Source organism: Actinia tenebrosa, unplaced genomic scaffold (assembly GCF_029948245.1).
Source record: "Actinia tenebrosa isolate PJP-AT-01 unplaced genomic scaffold, QUT_ActTen_1.0 PGA_scaffold15__27_contigs__length_11533743, whole genome shotgun sequence".
In the NCBI taxonomy this organism is placed as follows: domain Eukaryota; kingdom Metazoa; phylum Cnidaria; class Anthozoa; order Actiniaria; family Actiniidae; genus Actinia; species Actinia tenebrosa.
The window spans coordinates 8,690,132-8,708,708 of NW_028292575.1; the positions used below are offsets into that span (position 1 = coordinate 8,690,132).

Genomic DNA, 18,577 nt, shown 5'->3' on the forward strand with positions numbered 1-18,577 from the left:
AAGTTCTCACAATGTCCACAAAAAATTCACGCTTGTACATGAATTATTGAGTCACTGATTGACCACGATATCCAAGTTACTACACCCTTTATTCCCGCTTTCTCCCATCCTTTCAAGACATGAAAACAGAAAGCAGTAGTGATAAGTTGGACCGAGACATTGCCCCTAGGATAGTTAAAAATATGATTTTGCAAACGTTTCATTGGTAATAAACGTATTTTTTCTTGATTATTGACATATTGTGAGGCACTTAATTTTCGCGTCATGTTATGTTCGCGACACTTTAATTTCGCGATTTTTTTTTAAATCGCGAAATTCGCGAAATTAAGGTGTCGCGAAAATTTCATGTAATAAGGTATACTTTAGTAATCCTGCGATGCCTTGTTTGTTGAAATCAATGAAATCTTTATGTGTACAACTAGTTGGATTCACACTGTAACCATTAACACTGAGCTCAGATGACAAATTAAACAAGCGAAATACTGATGAATGCCATTGTTATTTCTTTAATTTTATTATAAGTATTTTCCAATTACAGCTGTAAGCCTTCCAAAACATTCTCATAGTGAGTGAAGTTCATAGGATTAAAGGATTGATGATATTTTTCTCTTACAAAACTTTCAAATTATTCAGGGATACTATAGGCATCATCGAACATGTGATCTCTATATTTAATACATATTAATTGTCAATGAAATATCTATTTTTCTCAATTACCAAAAAGTGGTATCTTTACATATGTAGATATTACATGATATGTGAAAATAACATCATTGGTAAAAAAATTTAGGGGTCGCATTAAATAGTAAGAATCCACCAAAATTTTATTTCATTGATAATTACAATAATATTGTATTAAACAGAATGTTACATGGTTGCTGCACTCACTTGTAGGATATCACCTCAACACTCAAAGTTAGAATCAGTATTTTCGTGTGGTCATGTAATATCTATTTCTTTCTAACAATACATAATTATGTTCTTGACCCCTCAATATAAATATCATTACTACATTGTAGCTGTTTTTTCAGTATCTCTATAAAGTTAAAGGAAAATTCTAACATTCAACATATATCTCATTTAGAAGACCAATGTACAATATCCCTTCTCGCTGATGAGCCTGCAGCCCAGCATTATCCTAAATAAGTATACAGTTTATTGAGGCTATTGGGTCAAGCTTGCAAAAATATTCAGGAAAAACCATGTAAGATGTCTGCACTTACCATCATGAGCTGCAAATTATCCTATGAAACTCCATATATCTTACATAGTTTTTTAAAAGAATTATCATGAGCTAAACCCTACACAGGCAGCCCAAGCACTGCAATACAGTGCTTATAACAGCTTTGAATGTGAGCAATTAACGGTCAAAATTCGAATCCTTTAAATTGCAGTTTATTTGAATAAAAACGACTTACCTCGATAACTTGTTGTGTCTTTTATTACTTGGCCGAGTTTATAGTGGAGGGAAAAAAAATCGATAACCCAGTGAAAATGCGTCCAAATGTCTTCAAACTCGGCCAAGTAACAAAAGACACAAGAAGTTATCAAGGTAAGTCGTTTTTATTCAAATAAACTGCAATTTAAAGGATTCGAATTTTGACCGTTAATTGCTCACATTCAAAGCTGTTATAAGCACTGTATTGCAGTGCTTGGGCTGCCTGTGAACCCTATAGGCTAACTTCGATTATTTGGGTTATTGGACAGCTGACTCAACTGCCAACAGGGCTATTTATTTAGCAACTAACATGCTTAATGCCTTGGATGCTAGGCTAATATGAAAAATATAAAAGAAATCACAATTGTTCTTGGTGGAATTGGTAGCATTTCTTTTGTATTTCCATGTTAGCCTCTCATTGAAGACAATTTGGAGAAGGGTTCATTAAGGCTAACACTAAATGAGAGAGAACTTGAAACCAGAGTCTTTTAGGTAGACTTTGTTTGACTCTCTTACAGTCTCTTTGAGTCATCTGTATTTAAATTATGAGAACAATAAATTGTATATGACAAGAAATAGTGCTAACATAGAGATCCATCACTGCAGCTCTTTAATCATCTAGTAGTTATTGATTGGCAAGCTCACATGCATCTATCCAGTCACTATATACATCTACAGGTTCTGAAAGATCTGGCTGTAAGTGAAGGAAAGTAACTGATCATTTGAGCTTTTGATAAATATTCATAGCATCATCCCTCTATATGTCATCATTATAGTCTTAAATTGTATTTTAACATTTAGTACCTTAATCCATAATGATGGTAAGATAAACTGATACCATAAATATCATCATCATCATAGATCTCAAAATGATGATTACTAACCAAACTGACTTGGTCTCAAAGGTTTCAGTTCATCGCAGTTGATTCACAAGACAAGGAATAGATAGTAAACTAATGTAAAGGATACAAGTAATTGTTGTTTGGAAGGTCTCTAGACAAACACGACAAGATATGTAGCCTAAGTTTTTGACCCGATCTCTGAAAAAAAAGAAAACAACCACAAAATGAGTCACCAACAACTATGATCACTCGCTGTATCATCTATCTTTAGAACACAATTATATTGATATACAATACATGAACACAGGGACATCATTTGAGTTTAAAACACTGTTATCAAAAATATGATATTCAAGTCGTTAGCTGTGATTTTAGCAGCAAGAAAGTCATAACATAATTTTCAAACAAACTCAAGACGCCATGTGATCAATGATCAAATTGCGTTTAATAGACTTACATTTTGACTTCACAAGACTTTTCGTGGTTACAAAAAGGACAGTTGAACTGTACATCTAAGGGTTCTCTTTTCTTCTTTGGTTCGGCCTTTCTTTTAGATCTCCTTCTACCCATATTTTGCTAATATTTCTGCCAAAAGAGACAAAGATTGAGAAAAATTTCGCTTCGTTTGTTAAATGCGATGTTAGTGCTCAGTCTCTCTCCTAACTATGGACTCAATCGATCACGTGTTCAAAAATTACCCAGAAAAGAAAAAAAGTGAATAAATGACCCAGCAAATAAAGAATAAAAAAGGTGCCTGGTCCCAATATTAATTGAAAAAAAGTTTGCGGAAATTCTTAAAATTTATAACTGCAATCTGTTTTGATTGCTCTGAAATAATTCGTTTGGGCTTCCTGAGTCTCAGGGAACCCATAATTAATTTTGTTAAACATAGTTTGTAATGGAAATAAATATTATGGAGATAAGGGAGGAAAATAAGTTTCAACATTTAATGTCTATTTGGCTTTTATTGTAATACATTCTTTTGCATTTTTTTGCAGCTATTTTTCTCCGAAAATCACATGGATATTTGTCACGTGATGCTGGGCTACGTGGATCACCGGTTCGAGGCCAAGCGATCAATATTCCTGGCCAAGTCAGGCAAAAAGTTGGAAAGGAAAATTTCTAATTTTATTTTCAACTATTCTGACGAGAATACATTGATCTAACGTTATGGATGCTTCCTCGGATGGTGGGGAAGCTCCAGAGGAAGCTTCGGTAGTCGAAACAAGTCATTTTTTGAGCTATCTAAGGCGAGTTATCCCGCCTTTATTTGACGGTGAAGCTGAAGTCCCTCTCGAACTTGATGCTGCCCTACAAGAGTCGGTACACCTAGAATACATCAAAAAATACCTCTCTGATCCTCAAGTTCGATGTCTTTTAGTTACTAAGACACCTCTAAAAGATGAAGAAGAAGGAGACGAGAGTGCTGCTTCGGAAACAGGCGCGGAGAACGGCAAGGCAGTGTATGCTTTCGATCTGGATGTTCACTATGAGGGACCCAAGCTCGCAAGCATTGCCTTCATCAAACGAGGTGCTATTGTCGAAGCTGACAAGAAAATCGCCTCTCAGATTAGAGTATTCAACTTGAATGAAGGATCCCCCTATGAAACACTACACGCCTACATCAGTAATGCAGTTTCGCCTTATTTTAAGTCGTTTGTTCGAAGATCTGGCAAGGCAGACAGGTAGGATTGTACAATATTATTTATGCAAAATATTCTGATCGAAAAAGGCGTTGTCAGAGATTTGGTCATTTATTTACTTTGTAATTCTCAAAATGTAAATTGTTTGATTTATAAAGTAGCTTTTGAAATAAAGGGGTACATTTTTTATTTTCCGTTTAAAACTATGAAAAATAAAAATAAAGTGATATGGAATATAATACTAATATTTTTGCTCTTCAGAGATGGGGACAAAATGGTTCCCTCAGTGGAGAAGAAAATAGCAGAATTGGAAATGGGATTGTTACATTTACAACAGAATATCGACATCCCAGAAATCACCCTTCCAATTCACCAGCAAGTCACAGCGATGGTTAAGAAGCGTATGTCTGAAGAGAACAGACGACCCAAGGTTCAAGACTTTGGAGACAAGGTTGAAGATTCCGTCTTCTTGAACCAGCTTCAGAATGGTGTCAATAGATGGATTAAAGAGATCCAAAAGGTATGGATTATGATACATAAAAATCAAACTATAGGTCACCTGTATTTTCTGAAATTTTTATAGAGATGAAATATTATTTTGGGCTACCTGTGGTACATGGCAAAAAAATGAGGTATAAAACAAATTCTTGCACTGGTAAAGATTCCCAAAAAACCTGAAAGCTTTTGAAAGCTTTTTGTAGGCAAGATATAAGAAAAATTATTATAAACATCTTCAATTTTCATATGAGTGTACATTTTTTCTTTAGGTCACAAAGCTTGACCGTGACCCAGCATCAGGAACAGCCTTGCAAGAAATCAGCTTCTGGCTTAATCTAGAAAGAGCTCTCTTGAGAATCCAAGATATCAGAGAAAGTCCTGATATTGCTTTGACGTTGGACATCCTGAAACATGGCAAGAGGTTCCATGCGACTGTTAGTTTTGACACTGACACAGGTGTGTTAAATTTCATTGGTTTTGATTGATCGTTTTATTTTACACTTTATATTACAGGGCTTAAAATAATGACCAATCTGTTACTGGTCATGATGACATGCCAAATAATTTTTAGCTCGGTCGTACTTCATTTCTGGCTCAATGTTACTGGCCAAAATGACTGACAAAGCAAAGATTTGACTGACAATTTCCAGTTCTGGTCAGACGTTGTCCAATGACTGCCTTTATTTTAAGCCCTTTATTAGGGTGCTAAGGATGCTTAGGTATCACAAACATTTTTCCACTCAGATTCTTGAGTTGGTGGTGGATTTAACACTGGGTGCTATTTATTTGTGTGATGTTGTGTTACCCACTTTGTTACAAGGGGTTTTCTTCTGGTTTTCCAGTTTTGTCACTCAGTGAAAATCAACATCTAATTTGAAAGTTGCTATGGAATATAAATAGGGCTCAACAAAATTTACAACCTTAAAACTGCAGCATTTAATAAATAAATAGCACCCAACAAAATTTACAACCTTATAAGAGTGTTGCATATAATTAAGAAATAGTTATGATGTTTTATATTGATCCCATAAATCTTTTTTTTTTAAAGGTTTGAAGCAGGCTTTAGCTACAGTCAATGACTACAGTCCCTTGATGAAGGATTTTCCTTTAGATGATCTGCTGTCTGCCTCAGAGCTTGACAAAATCCGATCAGCATTGGTTGCTATTTTCACTCATCTGAAAAAGATTCGCACCACCAAGTATCCAATCCAAAGAGCACTAAGGCTGGTTGAGGCCATCTCCAGAGACCTTAGCTCCCAACTTCTCAAGGTACAATCAATCATGTGAAAGCCATAAATAATTTCCAAATTTAAATAGTCAGTAAGGATGATTTTGTTAATCATTGCTAAGGAAGAGCTTAAAGTACAACTATATTATACATGTAGGAACCATTAGATAAGACAAGAGAAATTTTGCTAAATTTGTATAAGAATAATATTTCAAGTTGACTACTCGAATATGACTGTACAGACACTTGAAAATTTACAAAACTAAAATAATAATAAAATTAATAATAATAATAATAATTTAATACTTATGTGGCACAAATTCACATGTGAATATGATCAAATGCTCCTTAGTGTACAACACTATTCTCATAATAGATTTGACTAAATTTGGAAGTCCCATTCCCCTTCAATTGGGGTGTATTCTAGTCCTAGCATAACAGCTATAACATCATGGTATAGTATATACCTTGGTATAATTTCTGAGCATCATATATATATTCATTTTGTAGGTTCTTGGTACAAGGAGGTTGATGCACATCCCTCATGATGAGTTTGAAAAGGTACGTGGTTATCTTGTTTTATCACTGATAGTCTATACACCCTTTATTTTGCATAAGTATAGTATCGGGCGGCTCGGGCTAGATCATATGTGAGTTGAGCTTTTTCATTGTGTTGTTCTCTCCTGTGCCACAAAGGTTTTTCTCTGGGTTCTCTGGTTTTCCTCCCTCCATAAAAATCAAAATGTGAGTTGAAGATAGTGGTAGTGTGTGAGTGACAGTGGGCCAAAATGGAAACTTAGGCCTAGGGCAAACGTCGAACTTTTCATGCACCAAACTTAATTGCATCAAAGAATGCCGCCTCATTATCACCTGATGTCCATTGTTTTTAATGAGTTCGGTGCATGGAAAGTTTGACGTTTGCCCTAGGCCTAATATATATTTATACTTAATTTGTATCCCACTATGAAAAGGGATTTTATATTTTTTATTTTATAGTAATAAAATTCAGAGATATAACAGTTTTGTATGCATTAACTTAATAGAATATATATATTTTTCAGATCATGCTTGCATGCTTTGAAGTGTTTTCAACCTGGGATGATGAATATGAAAAACTACAAGGATTGCTAAGAGACATTGTGAAGAAGAAGAGGGAAGAGAGCTTGAAGATGGTCTGGAGAGTCAATCCTGCACACAAGAGACTACAAGCTAGACTTGATCAAATGAGGAAGTACGTTTGTGTGGGTGGGATACCTGTGTTACACAGGAAACCCATAACTAGAAGTTTGTCTCCAGAATTATCCAATATTGATTTTATCCAAATAAGTTGATTCAGTGGATAAAAGAAAATGTATAGAGATTTCAGGAAATATTTAATTTAATCTAACCTTATAATTTCCAGTCTATCTGTCCTTTCAACCCATTATCCACACACCCACCTACCAACTAAGCATTCTAGCCCCTCCAAATGTCTCTCCCCTGGCTCCTTATCCCTTCTATCCATCCATTTATCTATCTATCCACTTACCAAACCCACTCAGCTACCAACTGTCTCATCCATCCTTTCTACATACACGTATCTCCCTCTCTTATTTCTCCCTCTCATTGCCCTTTTGTTCATTCCTCTATCTATCCAATGGATTTCAGCTTAATTGTTTGATTCAAATTGTAAAAAGTAGCCTTTGTATTTTCACACAGGTTCAGACTTCAGCATGAGCAGCTGCGTGCTGTCATTGTCCGTGTCCTTCAGCCCCCTGCTGTCAGTCAAACTCCAGGTGGAAATGCTGGAGTGCCATCTGGGAAAGAGAACGAGGACGACAAGCCAGAGGTTGTGCTGGACCCTGCAGATGCTAATGCCATTGAGGAGGTAAACTTGGCTTATGAAAATGTGAAGGAAGTTGACGGTCTAGATGTGACAAAGGAGGGCTCTGAAGCATGGGAAGCAGCCATAAAGAGGTAAAAAGATTATCATTATTTGCTGACCAACCTTTAAAGCTCACTGAAGAAATTGCAAAATCTGTCCTCTTGGAGCTCCAAAACATTTGTATGAAGCTGAATTATTTCTTTCTTTTAGATATGATGAACGCATTGACCGTGTTGAGACGAGAATCACAGCCAGGCTCCGAGACCAACTTGGAACAGCTAAAAATGCCAATGAAATGTTTAGAATCTTTTCTCGTTTCAATGCCTTGTTTGTTCGTCCTCACATCAGAGGTGCTATCCGTGAGTACCAAACACAGCTTATCCAGCGTGTCAAGGATGACATTGAAACTCTCCATGACAAGTTCAAGGTATTTCTCATCACACGCCATTTGTTTTGTGTGATTATCCAATAAAAATCTGTTAAGCTTTAGCTGTTATATCACAGCGCGGGACAATCACAACAGATCTGGACTCCAAGGAGGCAAAAGCCCAAGAGTGAATAAGAATTTAGAAGTGGATTTTTGAGGAGGGAGGAAAACCAGAGAACCCGGAGAAAAACTCTCGAAAATTAGAAACACTATTTACATACTACTCCGGTCCCAGGATTTGAAACCTGGGATCTGAACATGGGTTGCGTTGGTGAGAGGTGATGCATTAGCATTCATAATGCATGTGCTTCCTTTTTGAATTATTCATTAATCAAAGTTAACAGTCGTCCCCGTCCTTTTCAACAGTGGCTAAATACATATCAAAAATTCAGTTAGAAGTGCTGGGATTAGGGCAGGTGGTGTATCTTTTGGTTGCCATGGTAATTCCCTTGTCAGTGTAGAGTACTTGACCAGTGTATTAAAACTGCAGCACCTAGATATAACACCTGGGAAATTAAGACCAGGATTCTCTTAACTGTAGGAGCTGTAACAAGTATTTGAGTTTTAACATTAACGCTTATTGAATTTTACAGGTGCAATATCCACACAGTAAGGCATGCAAGATGAGCAGAGTGCGGGATCTTCCACCTGTATCAGGATCAATCATCTGGGCAAGACAGGTATACGACATGTACATTAATTTAAAACTTTTAATTTTTATTATTCTGTCAGGAGTCCCCTCATGGGTTCCTGAGAAGAGTATGCTTTGTAGAGTGCATTTAATTTCTTTTTGTATTGAAATAAATTCTATCAGACTTCTTTTAAGTATACATGTAAGAGAAAAGCCACTAAAATCATGCAATCTTATGATACCAAGTTTAAGTTCAAATATTGAGCCCATGACTGCATTAGACAGGGTTTGTGCTACTCCTTGAAATCCTTGAAAAGTCCTTGAACAGAAAACACGTTTTTACGGGCGCTTGAAAAGCTCTTGAAAATAGGGAAAAACGCCAAAACTCCTGGAAAACTCCTTGAATTTAATGCAAACTTAATGCTATTTCTGACTTTCCTTTTGAAATAAATAACGATTAAAATTGATTGGAGAGTTTTCGTATATTTTGTAAATAGCCTAGCTGAATATCTGGGTACTCCTGGTAAGAATGTGCATATTAAAGATCTATTTATTTAAGCTAGTGGTCCCGGCTGAATTAGCTGCACTGTAACATTGAATCAATGCTTAAGCCACGTTCTAATACAAAAAACTTTGTTCTTGAAAATTGAACTTTTGGTGCTTGAAAAGTTCTTGAATTTTGTGACAAAAATGTAGCACGAGCCCTGATTAGAAGAGACAACCATCAAAACTTTAAATGTTCATGATTTGTTCATTCTATTTATCTAGATTGATAGACAGCTGTCAGCATACATGCGTCGAGTGGAGGACGTCCTCGGTAAAGGCTGGGAGAACCATGTTGAAGGTCAGAGGTTGAAAGCTGATGGGGACAGTTTTAGACAAAAGCTCAACACCCAGGAGCTGTTTGATGATTGGTCAAGAAAGGTACAGTATGATTAAGCAGGGCTCGAAATAGGAAAAAATAGTAGCCTGCCATAGTACATGTTAAATATAAAGGCCGGTTTAGACGGTACGATTTTCGCCTACAACTATCGTATACAACATGCTCGTGCCATCCTACAACTTTAGTCGTAGCGTGTAAATCAAGCCTACAACTCGCCTATGACAGAGACGAGCGTGTTGTATACGATAGTTGTAGGCAAAAATCGTAAGGTCTAAACTGACCTTAAAGGAGCATTTTAAAAGGCGACGATTCCAGTAAATTTCATCTGCCATTCTACTATCCAATTGATTGCCTATCCTAAAATTCACCCTGTCAAACCAGAAATTCAGCCTGCCATTTGGCCATTGGCAGGTTGATTTTAAGCCCTATGAAAGAATTGTCATTAGTCCTGCCCAATATAGAAATAATCCACTCAAGGCTATGTTGTAAATTTTGCTATAGGTCCAACAAAGAAATCTTGGGGTTTCTGGAAGAATCTTCACCATTGAGAGTCAGCGTGCAAGAGGAGGTGGAAGAGGCAATGTTCTGAAGCTTAAAGTCAACTTCCTTCCTGAAATCATTACTCTTTCTAAAGAGGTAATCCAGTCATAATATTGTGATCATAGTATTTTCTTCACTTCTTTACTAATACCTTTTGATGTATATTGTAGGTTCGTAACCTCAAGTGGCTTGGGTTCCGCGTTCCTCTAGCTATTGTCAACAAAGCTCATCAAGCCAATCAGCTATATCCATTTGCAATCTCCTTGATTGAAAGCGTACGCACCTATGAAAGAACCTGCGAAAAGGTACAGTAATGCAAATCACCGTTTTTATGCTATTGGGATTCCATTGTAATAAATTTCACCAATGTGAAATGAATGAACAAAATAATGAACTGCATTAACTGACTCTTTATTCCTGTTCATTATTAATTTTTTTAGGTTGAGGAGAAGTACTCCATTTCACCTCTTGTTGCCGGATTGAAGAAAGAAGTGCAAGCTCTCATCACAGAGGTACAGTTATCTAAGATTTTTAAGTCACAATTTTTGATTGGTATCTACAGCATAATATTTTTAGAATTGAGTTGACAAGAAAGATGTGACTGTATTTGATTGTTTTTTGGTATCATTAAGATAAACATGTCATTGAGACGACAAGAATGATAATTTATGAAATGTGTTTTTGTCACTCAGTAAAGATCTATATGTTAAGTGAATGATAATGATTATGATGATAATGACAACAACAATTGCAGTTATGATAATTCTTGCCACTAATCATAACTGATTGATATATTGTAACAGGGTATCGGCCTTGTTTGGGAGTCTTACAAGCTTGACCCATATGTCCAGAAACTTGCAGAAGCAGTTTTCAACTTCCAGGAAAAGGTAAAAATGTTATTGAACTTTTTAAGAATATTTGGAAAATACCTAACACTTAGTGCAACTTTTGCATGCAACAGTTGTAGAGCCTGAGTATGCACAGGGATTAAACTAACAGCCAGTCACCTATTAACATCTGTCCATAATTGGAACTTTCCATTTAAATCCTTGCCAGTGATTTCGACCATTAAATTTGAGCCAAAAGTAAGGGTATGACCAAGCTAAAACTAATTTGGCTCATCAGTCACATGACTGGTAACTGACCTTCTGTTTTTTTAAGCCCTGTATGAGTTCTACTTTTTATTGGTTGAAAAAAGCACCCCATTTGCAGCAATTTTCATTTGTTTGCACTATAAATTTGTTGTGTATTGATGTGGCTAAAATACAGCTGTAGATAGTGATTCAACTCCTGCAGCATTGCTGATGGTTTTGCAGAGGTCATCAATGTGTTTTGTTTCGGTATTGGGTGCACAAAACAGTCACAGTTTATTTCCAGACTTTAATGTTCACTTCATCGAATTCCTCTTAACCATTTTCAGGTTGATGATTTGTTAAGCAGCGTAGAAAAGATTGACATTGAGGTGAGATCTCTAGACACCTGTGCTTTGAGCAACCAGTCATTCAGAGACATCTTGTCCAAAGTACAGAAGGCTGTGGATGAGCTGAATCTGCATTCCTATTCCAACTTGCCTTCTTGGGTCCGAACACTTGATGAACAGGTATGAATATATTGTTTTTATACATCAAGGTTAAATTGACGTAACAATAGAGGACATTTAATAATTATGGCACTGCGAAACAGCATGGCATGCAGTTATTACAGTTATTACATGCATGTACTCCATTAACAGACTACACTCAAACTAGTGCAGTCAATCCATCTGTGTGCAGTCCACTTTAAAACCTCGGCAACATTACACACAGCCCAATAAGTCATTAACTTCAGTCTGATTCCCAAGGGATCCGTAGTGCAATTTTTATTATGTAGTTTAAAAAGCTGATCATCTCTGACTAGGCGATAACATGTAGATGTTTTTCTTTTCCTACTTAAACACTTTTGAAGTTTTGACTCGATGTGTGGCATCATAGTATGAGATAATATTCTTTTAATGTTATAGTTTTTGTCTCCTCTAGCAACACTTAAATTTTCATTTTTTTGTAAATTTTGTTTAAATTTACTTCAATCTTATATTTATGTATTTTTTTCCTATTGAAAGCTTTAATGACATGGAACACATTTATTCAAAAACAATGGGCTAGCACAGTAGTGATCTAGGTATTATTATTCTTATGTAAATGGAACATAAACTAATCTTGGTTTTGTGATGATCTAGGTTGAAATCAGATTGTCCAGCCGTCTTCAGGCAGGAATTAAAAGCTGGACAGAATGCCTTAAAGGTAACAGGAGTACAAAACACCTTGATGACACAGATACCACATCAATGGCTGCTCACAAACCTGGTGGTGACCCTGACATTCTGGTAACTAACAAGCTGTACTCTGACTACAGTAGTTCTTCTTGTGTGTCATTATTTTCCTGTAATTCCTCATTTCTCTATATTTCGTTTTTGTTGTTGAATTCTTTCAATTTTTCTCAGGTTTCAATCCATGAAGTCTGCATCCAGAATCAAGTATTGTTCATGCGTCCACCAGTCGAAAGAGCTCGTGAACATCTTATCAACGAACTGCACAAATGGGTTGGAATTATTACCCTGTTGCCAAGGATACAGAGCTCAAGATACCAGGTAATCCATAAACTAATTAGCATCTTTGGATTTCTAGAACTTGTTTACTCTGGCACAATGTGTTCTTCTCTACCCCACTGTACCACTCACCATTCCATCCCAATTCACTCGATTCCACTATACACCATTTCAGTATTCTAAACTACTCTACACCCCTACTCCACCTTGCTCCACCCCTGCTCTACCCCTGCTTCACCTCTGATTCACCTTGCTCCGCCCCTGCTACCCCCCCTTATTCACCTTGCTCCACCCCTGCTCTACCCCTGCTCCACCCATGATTCACCTTGCTCCACCCCTGCAACCCCCCTTATTCACCTTGCTCCACCCTGCTCCACCCTGCTCCACCCTGCTCCACCCTGCTCCACCCTGCTCTATTGATTGATATCTCCTACTTTGTTATTTTCCATCAGGTTGGACTGGAGCGTGATGAGTCAGAGTCAGAAACAACTTACAGGAATCTCCTAGCCAAGTTGCCAGAGGGTCCCATAGTACTGGAAGCAGCATATGGAGCTATTGAGGAAGTAGTAAAGAAGGTTGAGGAGTATGAACAGGTTTGGCTGCAATATCAAGCCCTGTGGGATATGGACATTGGCAATGTGTACAACAGGCTGGGTGATGACCTCAGTAAATGGATGAATGTGCTCAAAGACATCAAGTAAGCTAGAATTCTTATCCTGTATTAAATGTATATAAAATGTCATCACCAGAAATAGTCAACCTTAATATTCCAGATTTTTAATCTTGACTGTCTGACAGTAATTCAGATTCTCAAAAGATCCTTTACCAATATTTTCCAGGAAATCTCGTGTCACTTTTGACACTTCTGAGAGCAAGAAAGTCTTTGGTCCTATTGTGGTTGACTTTGCTCAAGTCCAGTCCAAGGTCAACATGAAGTATGACACATGGCATAAAGATGTTCTCAGCAAGTTTGCCTCCAGACTTGGCGATGGCATACAGGAGTTCTATGGTGTTGTATCCAAGGTAAGAGAATGTTAAAACCTTTTTTGGTTAACTGGATCATAAGACTGTAGATTTTTAATTCAGTCTTTGAGTAACATTTAATGTTCTTCGAAAATCTATGGCTTATTTTTTAAAACTTAATACCTTATTATTTTTTCTGCCTACTCTGGAAAACCTCCTAGATCTTTAGAGAGTCATTAGTAGTATGTCAAATTATCCTATGGTGAAAATATTTGAAAAGCATACTTTGAGAATGAGCAAAAGAAATTCCACTTTTATATTAATGCACTGTGCATGTGAAAGCATCTTCTTTTGCCATTGAAACTTATAATGAATTTCCCAAGATTTAGGTCAAATTCTAGTACTTCTATCATTTGTCAGATGACAAATTAATTGTAAAGTATGTTTACATATTTATGTGCTATATTCTTGATATACTACAGTCTCGCAGTGACATGGAACAGCAATCAATAGAAGGAGCATCAACATCTGAGGCTGTTGGTTTCATTACTGTGGTGCAGTCACTGAAGAGAAAACTGAAGAACTGGGACAAGAATGTTGAGGTATATACAGTACTGCTTGTATGACCAATTTGTATGACTGTGGAAAAAAACGTGTCATTCATGGGTATCATGACAGTACTTTTCATTAGATGAACAGTAAACTTGTGTGATGTGATTGGTTCAAAGGATATTATCAATTTCGCCAGTGCAACGTGCCTTGAAATTAGGGTCATGTGAGATTGTCTTTATTTATAACTGTGACATGTTACATTGACAACGCTCAAACCTTTACCACATCATTCCCCCCCCCCCCCCCCCCCAGGTTATTATTTCCTGAACTTTCTACTGTTTCAAACCCTCTAAAATTAAGTGTTAAGTTTAAATACATCAAACAATCAAAATAAATCTTATTTGCAATTGATTGGCTCAAGGGATGATTTACAGTATGCATTTTATGAGAGTGACGAAAAACTTAAATTAATGTTCATGGTTCAAGTGTCCTCACTGTAAACTGAATTTTGCAAGTGGCTGTATAAATTATGATGTAAATGTGTTTTTTTTTTGTTAGTTATCTAATTATTTACTTGTTACATTCACAGATGTTCAAAGAGGGTCAACGTATCCTGGAACGTCAGCGTTTTGCATTCCCACCATCCTGGCTGCATGTTGATAATGTAGAAGGAGAATGGGGAGCCTTTAATGATATCCTCAAGAGGAAGGATTCCAGCATCCAAACTCAGGTAATGAAATACAGTCCTCTGGCTGGTATTTTTTATTGATGATGGGTGAATACATTTTGGACAGCTATGTTTTTTTCCAAATAGACCCTTTGTAGAATTTTTCTTGTCTTCATATGTGGAAAGCATGGGTAATCTAATCACATTTCCCTATCACTGCTGTGCATTTAAGACCAATTCTCAGAACTACAGTACATGTAACATCACATGACCAGAGTTCCTTACTGCTTCTTTCCTGCTTGCTGAGGCTTCGGTACTTTTTCTCTGGAATCTCCGGTTCTCGTCACTCCCCAAATAATTTGTTGTCGCAAATCACCACCACAAAAAGAGGAAAAACTGAAAATCTGAAAATCTGAAAAAATACTCTTGGGTCAGAAAGACCTACTCTGATCACATGGGGCAACTGGAATTCGAACCTGGGACCTCAGAAGTGAGAGGGGAGGGTTTTACCACCACGCCTTCCTGACTTCCCAAAAATAATGATCTTTTCGCAGCATGTAACTTCTAGATTCCAATTCATTCTGATGTCAAGTGCTTTAGTCATGAGTCTCTGCATGACTTGCATAAAAAACATTGCATGTATCATCATTGCTTGCATTAGAAAAATATTATCCATTTATATTTTCTTTTACCTTCTAATAAAAGGTTGCTACTCTGCAAATGAAGATCATCTCAGAGGATCAATCAGTTGAGGCTCGTTCAACTGAGCTGCTCGGTGAATGGGAGAAGACCAAACCAGTATCTGGTAACATCCGTCCTGACCAGGCCCTCAGCGCCCTTGCTGTCATCGAAGGAAAGTTCACCAGGCTGAAGGAGGACAGAGACAATGTTGCCAAAGCCAAGGAAGCTTTGGAGCTAATGGAACCAGGTAGGGTATTAGAGAAGAGAGCAGATAGTAGTGGAAACCTTTTGTTACTGTAGATTAAAAGAATGTGGGCATACTGCTTTTATTATCACTTTATCATTTTGTGATGAATAGATGTAAAATAGAATACACTCAACAGGTTTTTCTCCCCTTGCAAAATCCTCCGCTTCAAATTCCAATTCAACTTGTAATATTTAGCAGCGCCCTGAGGTAGAGGCTTTTCAAGGGTTCAATAACATTGATGTTTGGTTTTGAAGTTATGCTTCAACTAAATGCTTAATGATATTTTCATAGGTACATTGGTCCCAAGTGAAGAGAAGGTCCAGGTTGCCTTGGAAGAGCTTCAAGACCTGAAAGGTGTCTGGTCAGAGCTTGCTAAGTTCTGGGAGAAGATTGAGGAGCTCAAGGAAAGGCCATGGTTGTCTGTTCAGCCAAGGAAGGTATACAAAAATGTCCATGTAAAGATAACAAAATCTAATGATTTAGTGGGAAGGGAAGAGAAGGAGAGGAGAGGATTTGCATTCATACATCTAAGTTGTTTAGAATTTTACAACTATCATGTTCTATTTTTTGAACCCGACGATGATTTTGCAATTAAGTGTATGCACTATAGTCTTAATTTAAAGATGATTAAAAAAGATTTTTACTTTATTATTTTTGTCTATATTAATTCATATTTATGCTTTATATCATAGCTTCGTCAGTCACTTGAGGCACTATTGAATGAGATGAAAGCTCTTCCTTCACGCCTGAGACAGTATTCATCATTTGAGCATGTCCAGAGCACTATCAAGTCATACCTCAAGGTACTGAACATACAGCTTACCCTTGATTATAATTCTAACAGATGTCATACTCTGTACTACTGTTCTGCTTAGTATTGTTATTATTTTTTCATGTGTACACTTAGCTACCTTGCACAGTGTTTTTTGCAATTCTCAGCTCTGACGTGGGATGACACATCCAAATGTTACTTTTGTTATTTAAAATATCATGTGTACAATTAATTAGCTTACAAGTACATGTGTCCCCTGTCAAATTTTTGCAGTGTGTGTAGCCACAACAATGTAAACCATGCTTCTTGGCATGGGTTCTGAATATTTTCACTCATGATGGCTTCATTTTAATCTACTTTCCTTTTATTTCACAGGTCAATGTGTTGATTGTAGAACTGAAATCCGAAGCTCTCAAGGAACGACACTGGAAGGGCCTGATGAGGAAACTCCATGTTAGTTGGGTACTGACTGATCTCACCCTGGGACAAGTCTGGGACATTGATTTGCTGAAGAATGAAGCTATTGTCAAAGATACCATTCTTGTTGCCCAAGGAGAAATGGCTCTTGAAGAATTCTTGAAGCAGGTAGGATTTGTCTGATTGTGGTTCATTTAATGCAAAGAGCCATTTATTTTAAGTGGTTGTCACATGTAACCCAATCCCACTAAATCCCGCGACAATAAAGTCGCTTTTACAAACAAAATGACAATGATAATTTTTAATGATTTGTATAGCGCACCTATTACATGAGTACGTGTATTCTGAGGTGCTTAACATTAAGAGAAAACATTTAAATAATAACATTAAATAAACATATATGCAAAAGTTATTTACAAGAGATATAAATATATAAGATAAGATATTATAAGATATAAGTACTTGAGAATAAATCTGATATAAATAATAATAATAATACTATACATATATTATATATACACCTATTTGCAAGAACGTTGTCATACGATATTGGAACATTAGTAATTTAGTGAGAAAGGAATACATTAAAAGACAAAAGAAAATGTTCAGCTTCAGTGATCTTCTTTTGTTTTTTAATATAATTCCTATCCCACTAAATCACTAATGTTCTATGTCAATGTTCTTGCAAGTAGGTGTATATATAAACAATAATTATTAATATTAGAATATTTGATATAAAAATCAATGTTCATATTCAGCAAATAATAAATATCTAAAAATCAGTTATATTCAATGTAAAAGTCTGTGTTCATATTCAATATTCATATTCGAAAGAAAAAGTCTAACTCAGGCATCCCAGACCTCCTATATATCCTATATTTCCTATAATTTGTATAGGATCCTATAAAGAGCCTATATTTAAAGAAAACCTCCTATATTTCCTATAAATAGGAAAACTGCTGAGTGATTCATTTATATTTTACACTGTTTAGCATATTATTTTGGCGAAGGAAATAAAATGGCCCCTTCTTTTTTTTTTATTTTTTTATTTATGGCTTTTTAGTTCTGCAAATCATTGCCTGTGCACCCTCCTGATCCCTGGTTACGCCACCGGAAAGCTATCTTAGCTCCTATAAAGTGCATATATTTTTGGGAAAAAATCCTATATTTTCCTATATTTAGAACTTGCACAGCCTATATTTCCTATCAAATTTGTCTAAAAAGTGGCTGGGATGCCTGCTAACTGGAGTAGACTTGAAGCATGAAACGAACCAAACTCAAGAGTCCATCTTATTTCATTCTTTATTGCCAAACAAAGTTTGTTAAATTTTTTTAATGCAAAATGATTTTCACCTCTTTGTTTAAAACGTTTTCATCATAATGTTCCTGTAGGTGCGTGATCTTTGGCAAACCTACGAGCTTGATCTGGTGAATTACCAGAACAAGTGCCGTCTGATCCGCAGCTGGGATGACTTGTTCACCAAGGTCAAGGAACACATCAACAGCATCTCTGCCATGAAGCTTTCTCCATACTACAAGGTAGGTCTGGAAAGCAGTTTTTCAGTGTTTGTATGAAGTCTTATGCTTGTGCTTGTGCTTATGCTTGTGTCACTAGCGAAAACCAGGCTTTACTAGTTACTTTACTTAGTTGAATAGCATTAGCATTGAGTACATGAATTTACACTGCTTATTTTCTGTTG

The 18,577-nt window shown here is 36.5% G+C and overlaps 2 protein-coding genes across 3 annotated transcripts in view; one reads left to right on the forward strand and one right to left on the reverse strand.

Annotated features, from left to right (window-relative positions):
* Positions 1-480: 480 nt before the first annotated feature.
* LOC148911021 (transcription elongation factor 1 homolog) lies at positions 481-2,928 on the reverse strand. Its single transcript, XM_089030857.1, has 3 exons — positions 2,738-2,928; positions 2,408-2,478; positions 481-2,128 (listed from the first exon to the last, which is right to left on the reverse strand). Exons 1-3 carry the CDS (start codon positions 2,848-2,850, stop codon positions 2,064-2,066), a joined length of 249 nt encoding a protein of 82 aa, XP_088886983.1. The 5' UTR covers positions 2,851-2,928; the 3' UTR covers positions 481-2,063.
* Positions 2,929-3,358: 430 nt separating this feature from the next.
* The window catches only part of LOC116299720 (cytoplasmic dynein 1 heavy chain 1), a 65,098-nt gene continuing 49,879 nt past the window's right edge, over positions 3,359-18,577 (forward strand). For both annotated transcript variants that reach the window (XM_031708438.2, XM_031708439.2), the window contains exons 1-26: positions 3,359-3,965; positions 4,185-4,443; positions 4,691-4,877; positions 5,470-5,690; positions 6,160-6,210; positions 6,711-6,880; positions 7,348-7,605; positions 7,724-7,940; positions 8,534-8,620; positions 9,340-9,495; positions 9,956-10,090; positions 10,165-10,299; positions 10,435-10,506; positions 10,798-10,881; positions 11,415-11,594; positions 12,210-12,356; positions 12,474-12,620; positions 13,031-13,275; positions 13,418-13,601; positions 14,024-14,143; positions 14,683-14,823; positions 15,466-15,688; positions 15,980-16,125; positions 16,381-16,491; positions 16,836-17,045; positions 18,270-18,416. In XM_031708438.2, coding sequence (XP_031564298.2) covers positions 3,451-3,965; positions 4,185-4,443; positions 4,691-4,877; positions 5,470-5,690; positions 6,160-6,210; positions 6,711-6,880; positions 7,348-7,605; positions 7,724-7,940; positions 8,534-8,620; positions 9,340-9,495; positions 9,956-10,090; positions 10,165-10,299; positions 10,435-10,506; positions 10,798-10,881; positions 11,415-11,594; positions 12,210-12,356; positions 12,474-12,620; positions 13,031-13,275; positions 13,418-13,601; positions 14,024-14,143; positions 14,683-14,823; positions 15,466-15,688; positions 15,980-16,125; positions 16,381-16,491; positions 16,836-17,045; positions 18,270-18,416 — 4,548 coding nt within the window. In that variant the 5' untranslated portion in view covers positions 3,359-3,450. The remainder of the gene's footprint in view (positions 3,966-4,184; positions 4,444-4,690; positions 4,878-5,469; positions 5,691-6,159; positions 6,211-6,710; positions 6,881-7,347; positions 7,606-7,723; positions 7,941-8,533; positions 8,621-9,339; positions 9,496-9,955; positions 10,091-10,164; positions 10,300-10,434; positions 10,507-10,797; positions 10,882-11,414; positions 11,595-12,209; positions 12,357-12,473; positions 12,621-13,030; positions 13,276-13,417; positions 13,602-14,023; positions 14,144-14,682; positions 14,824-15,465; positions 15,689-15,979; positions 16,126-16,380; positions 16,492-16,835; positions 17,046-18,269; positions 18,417-18,577) is intronic.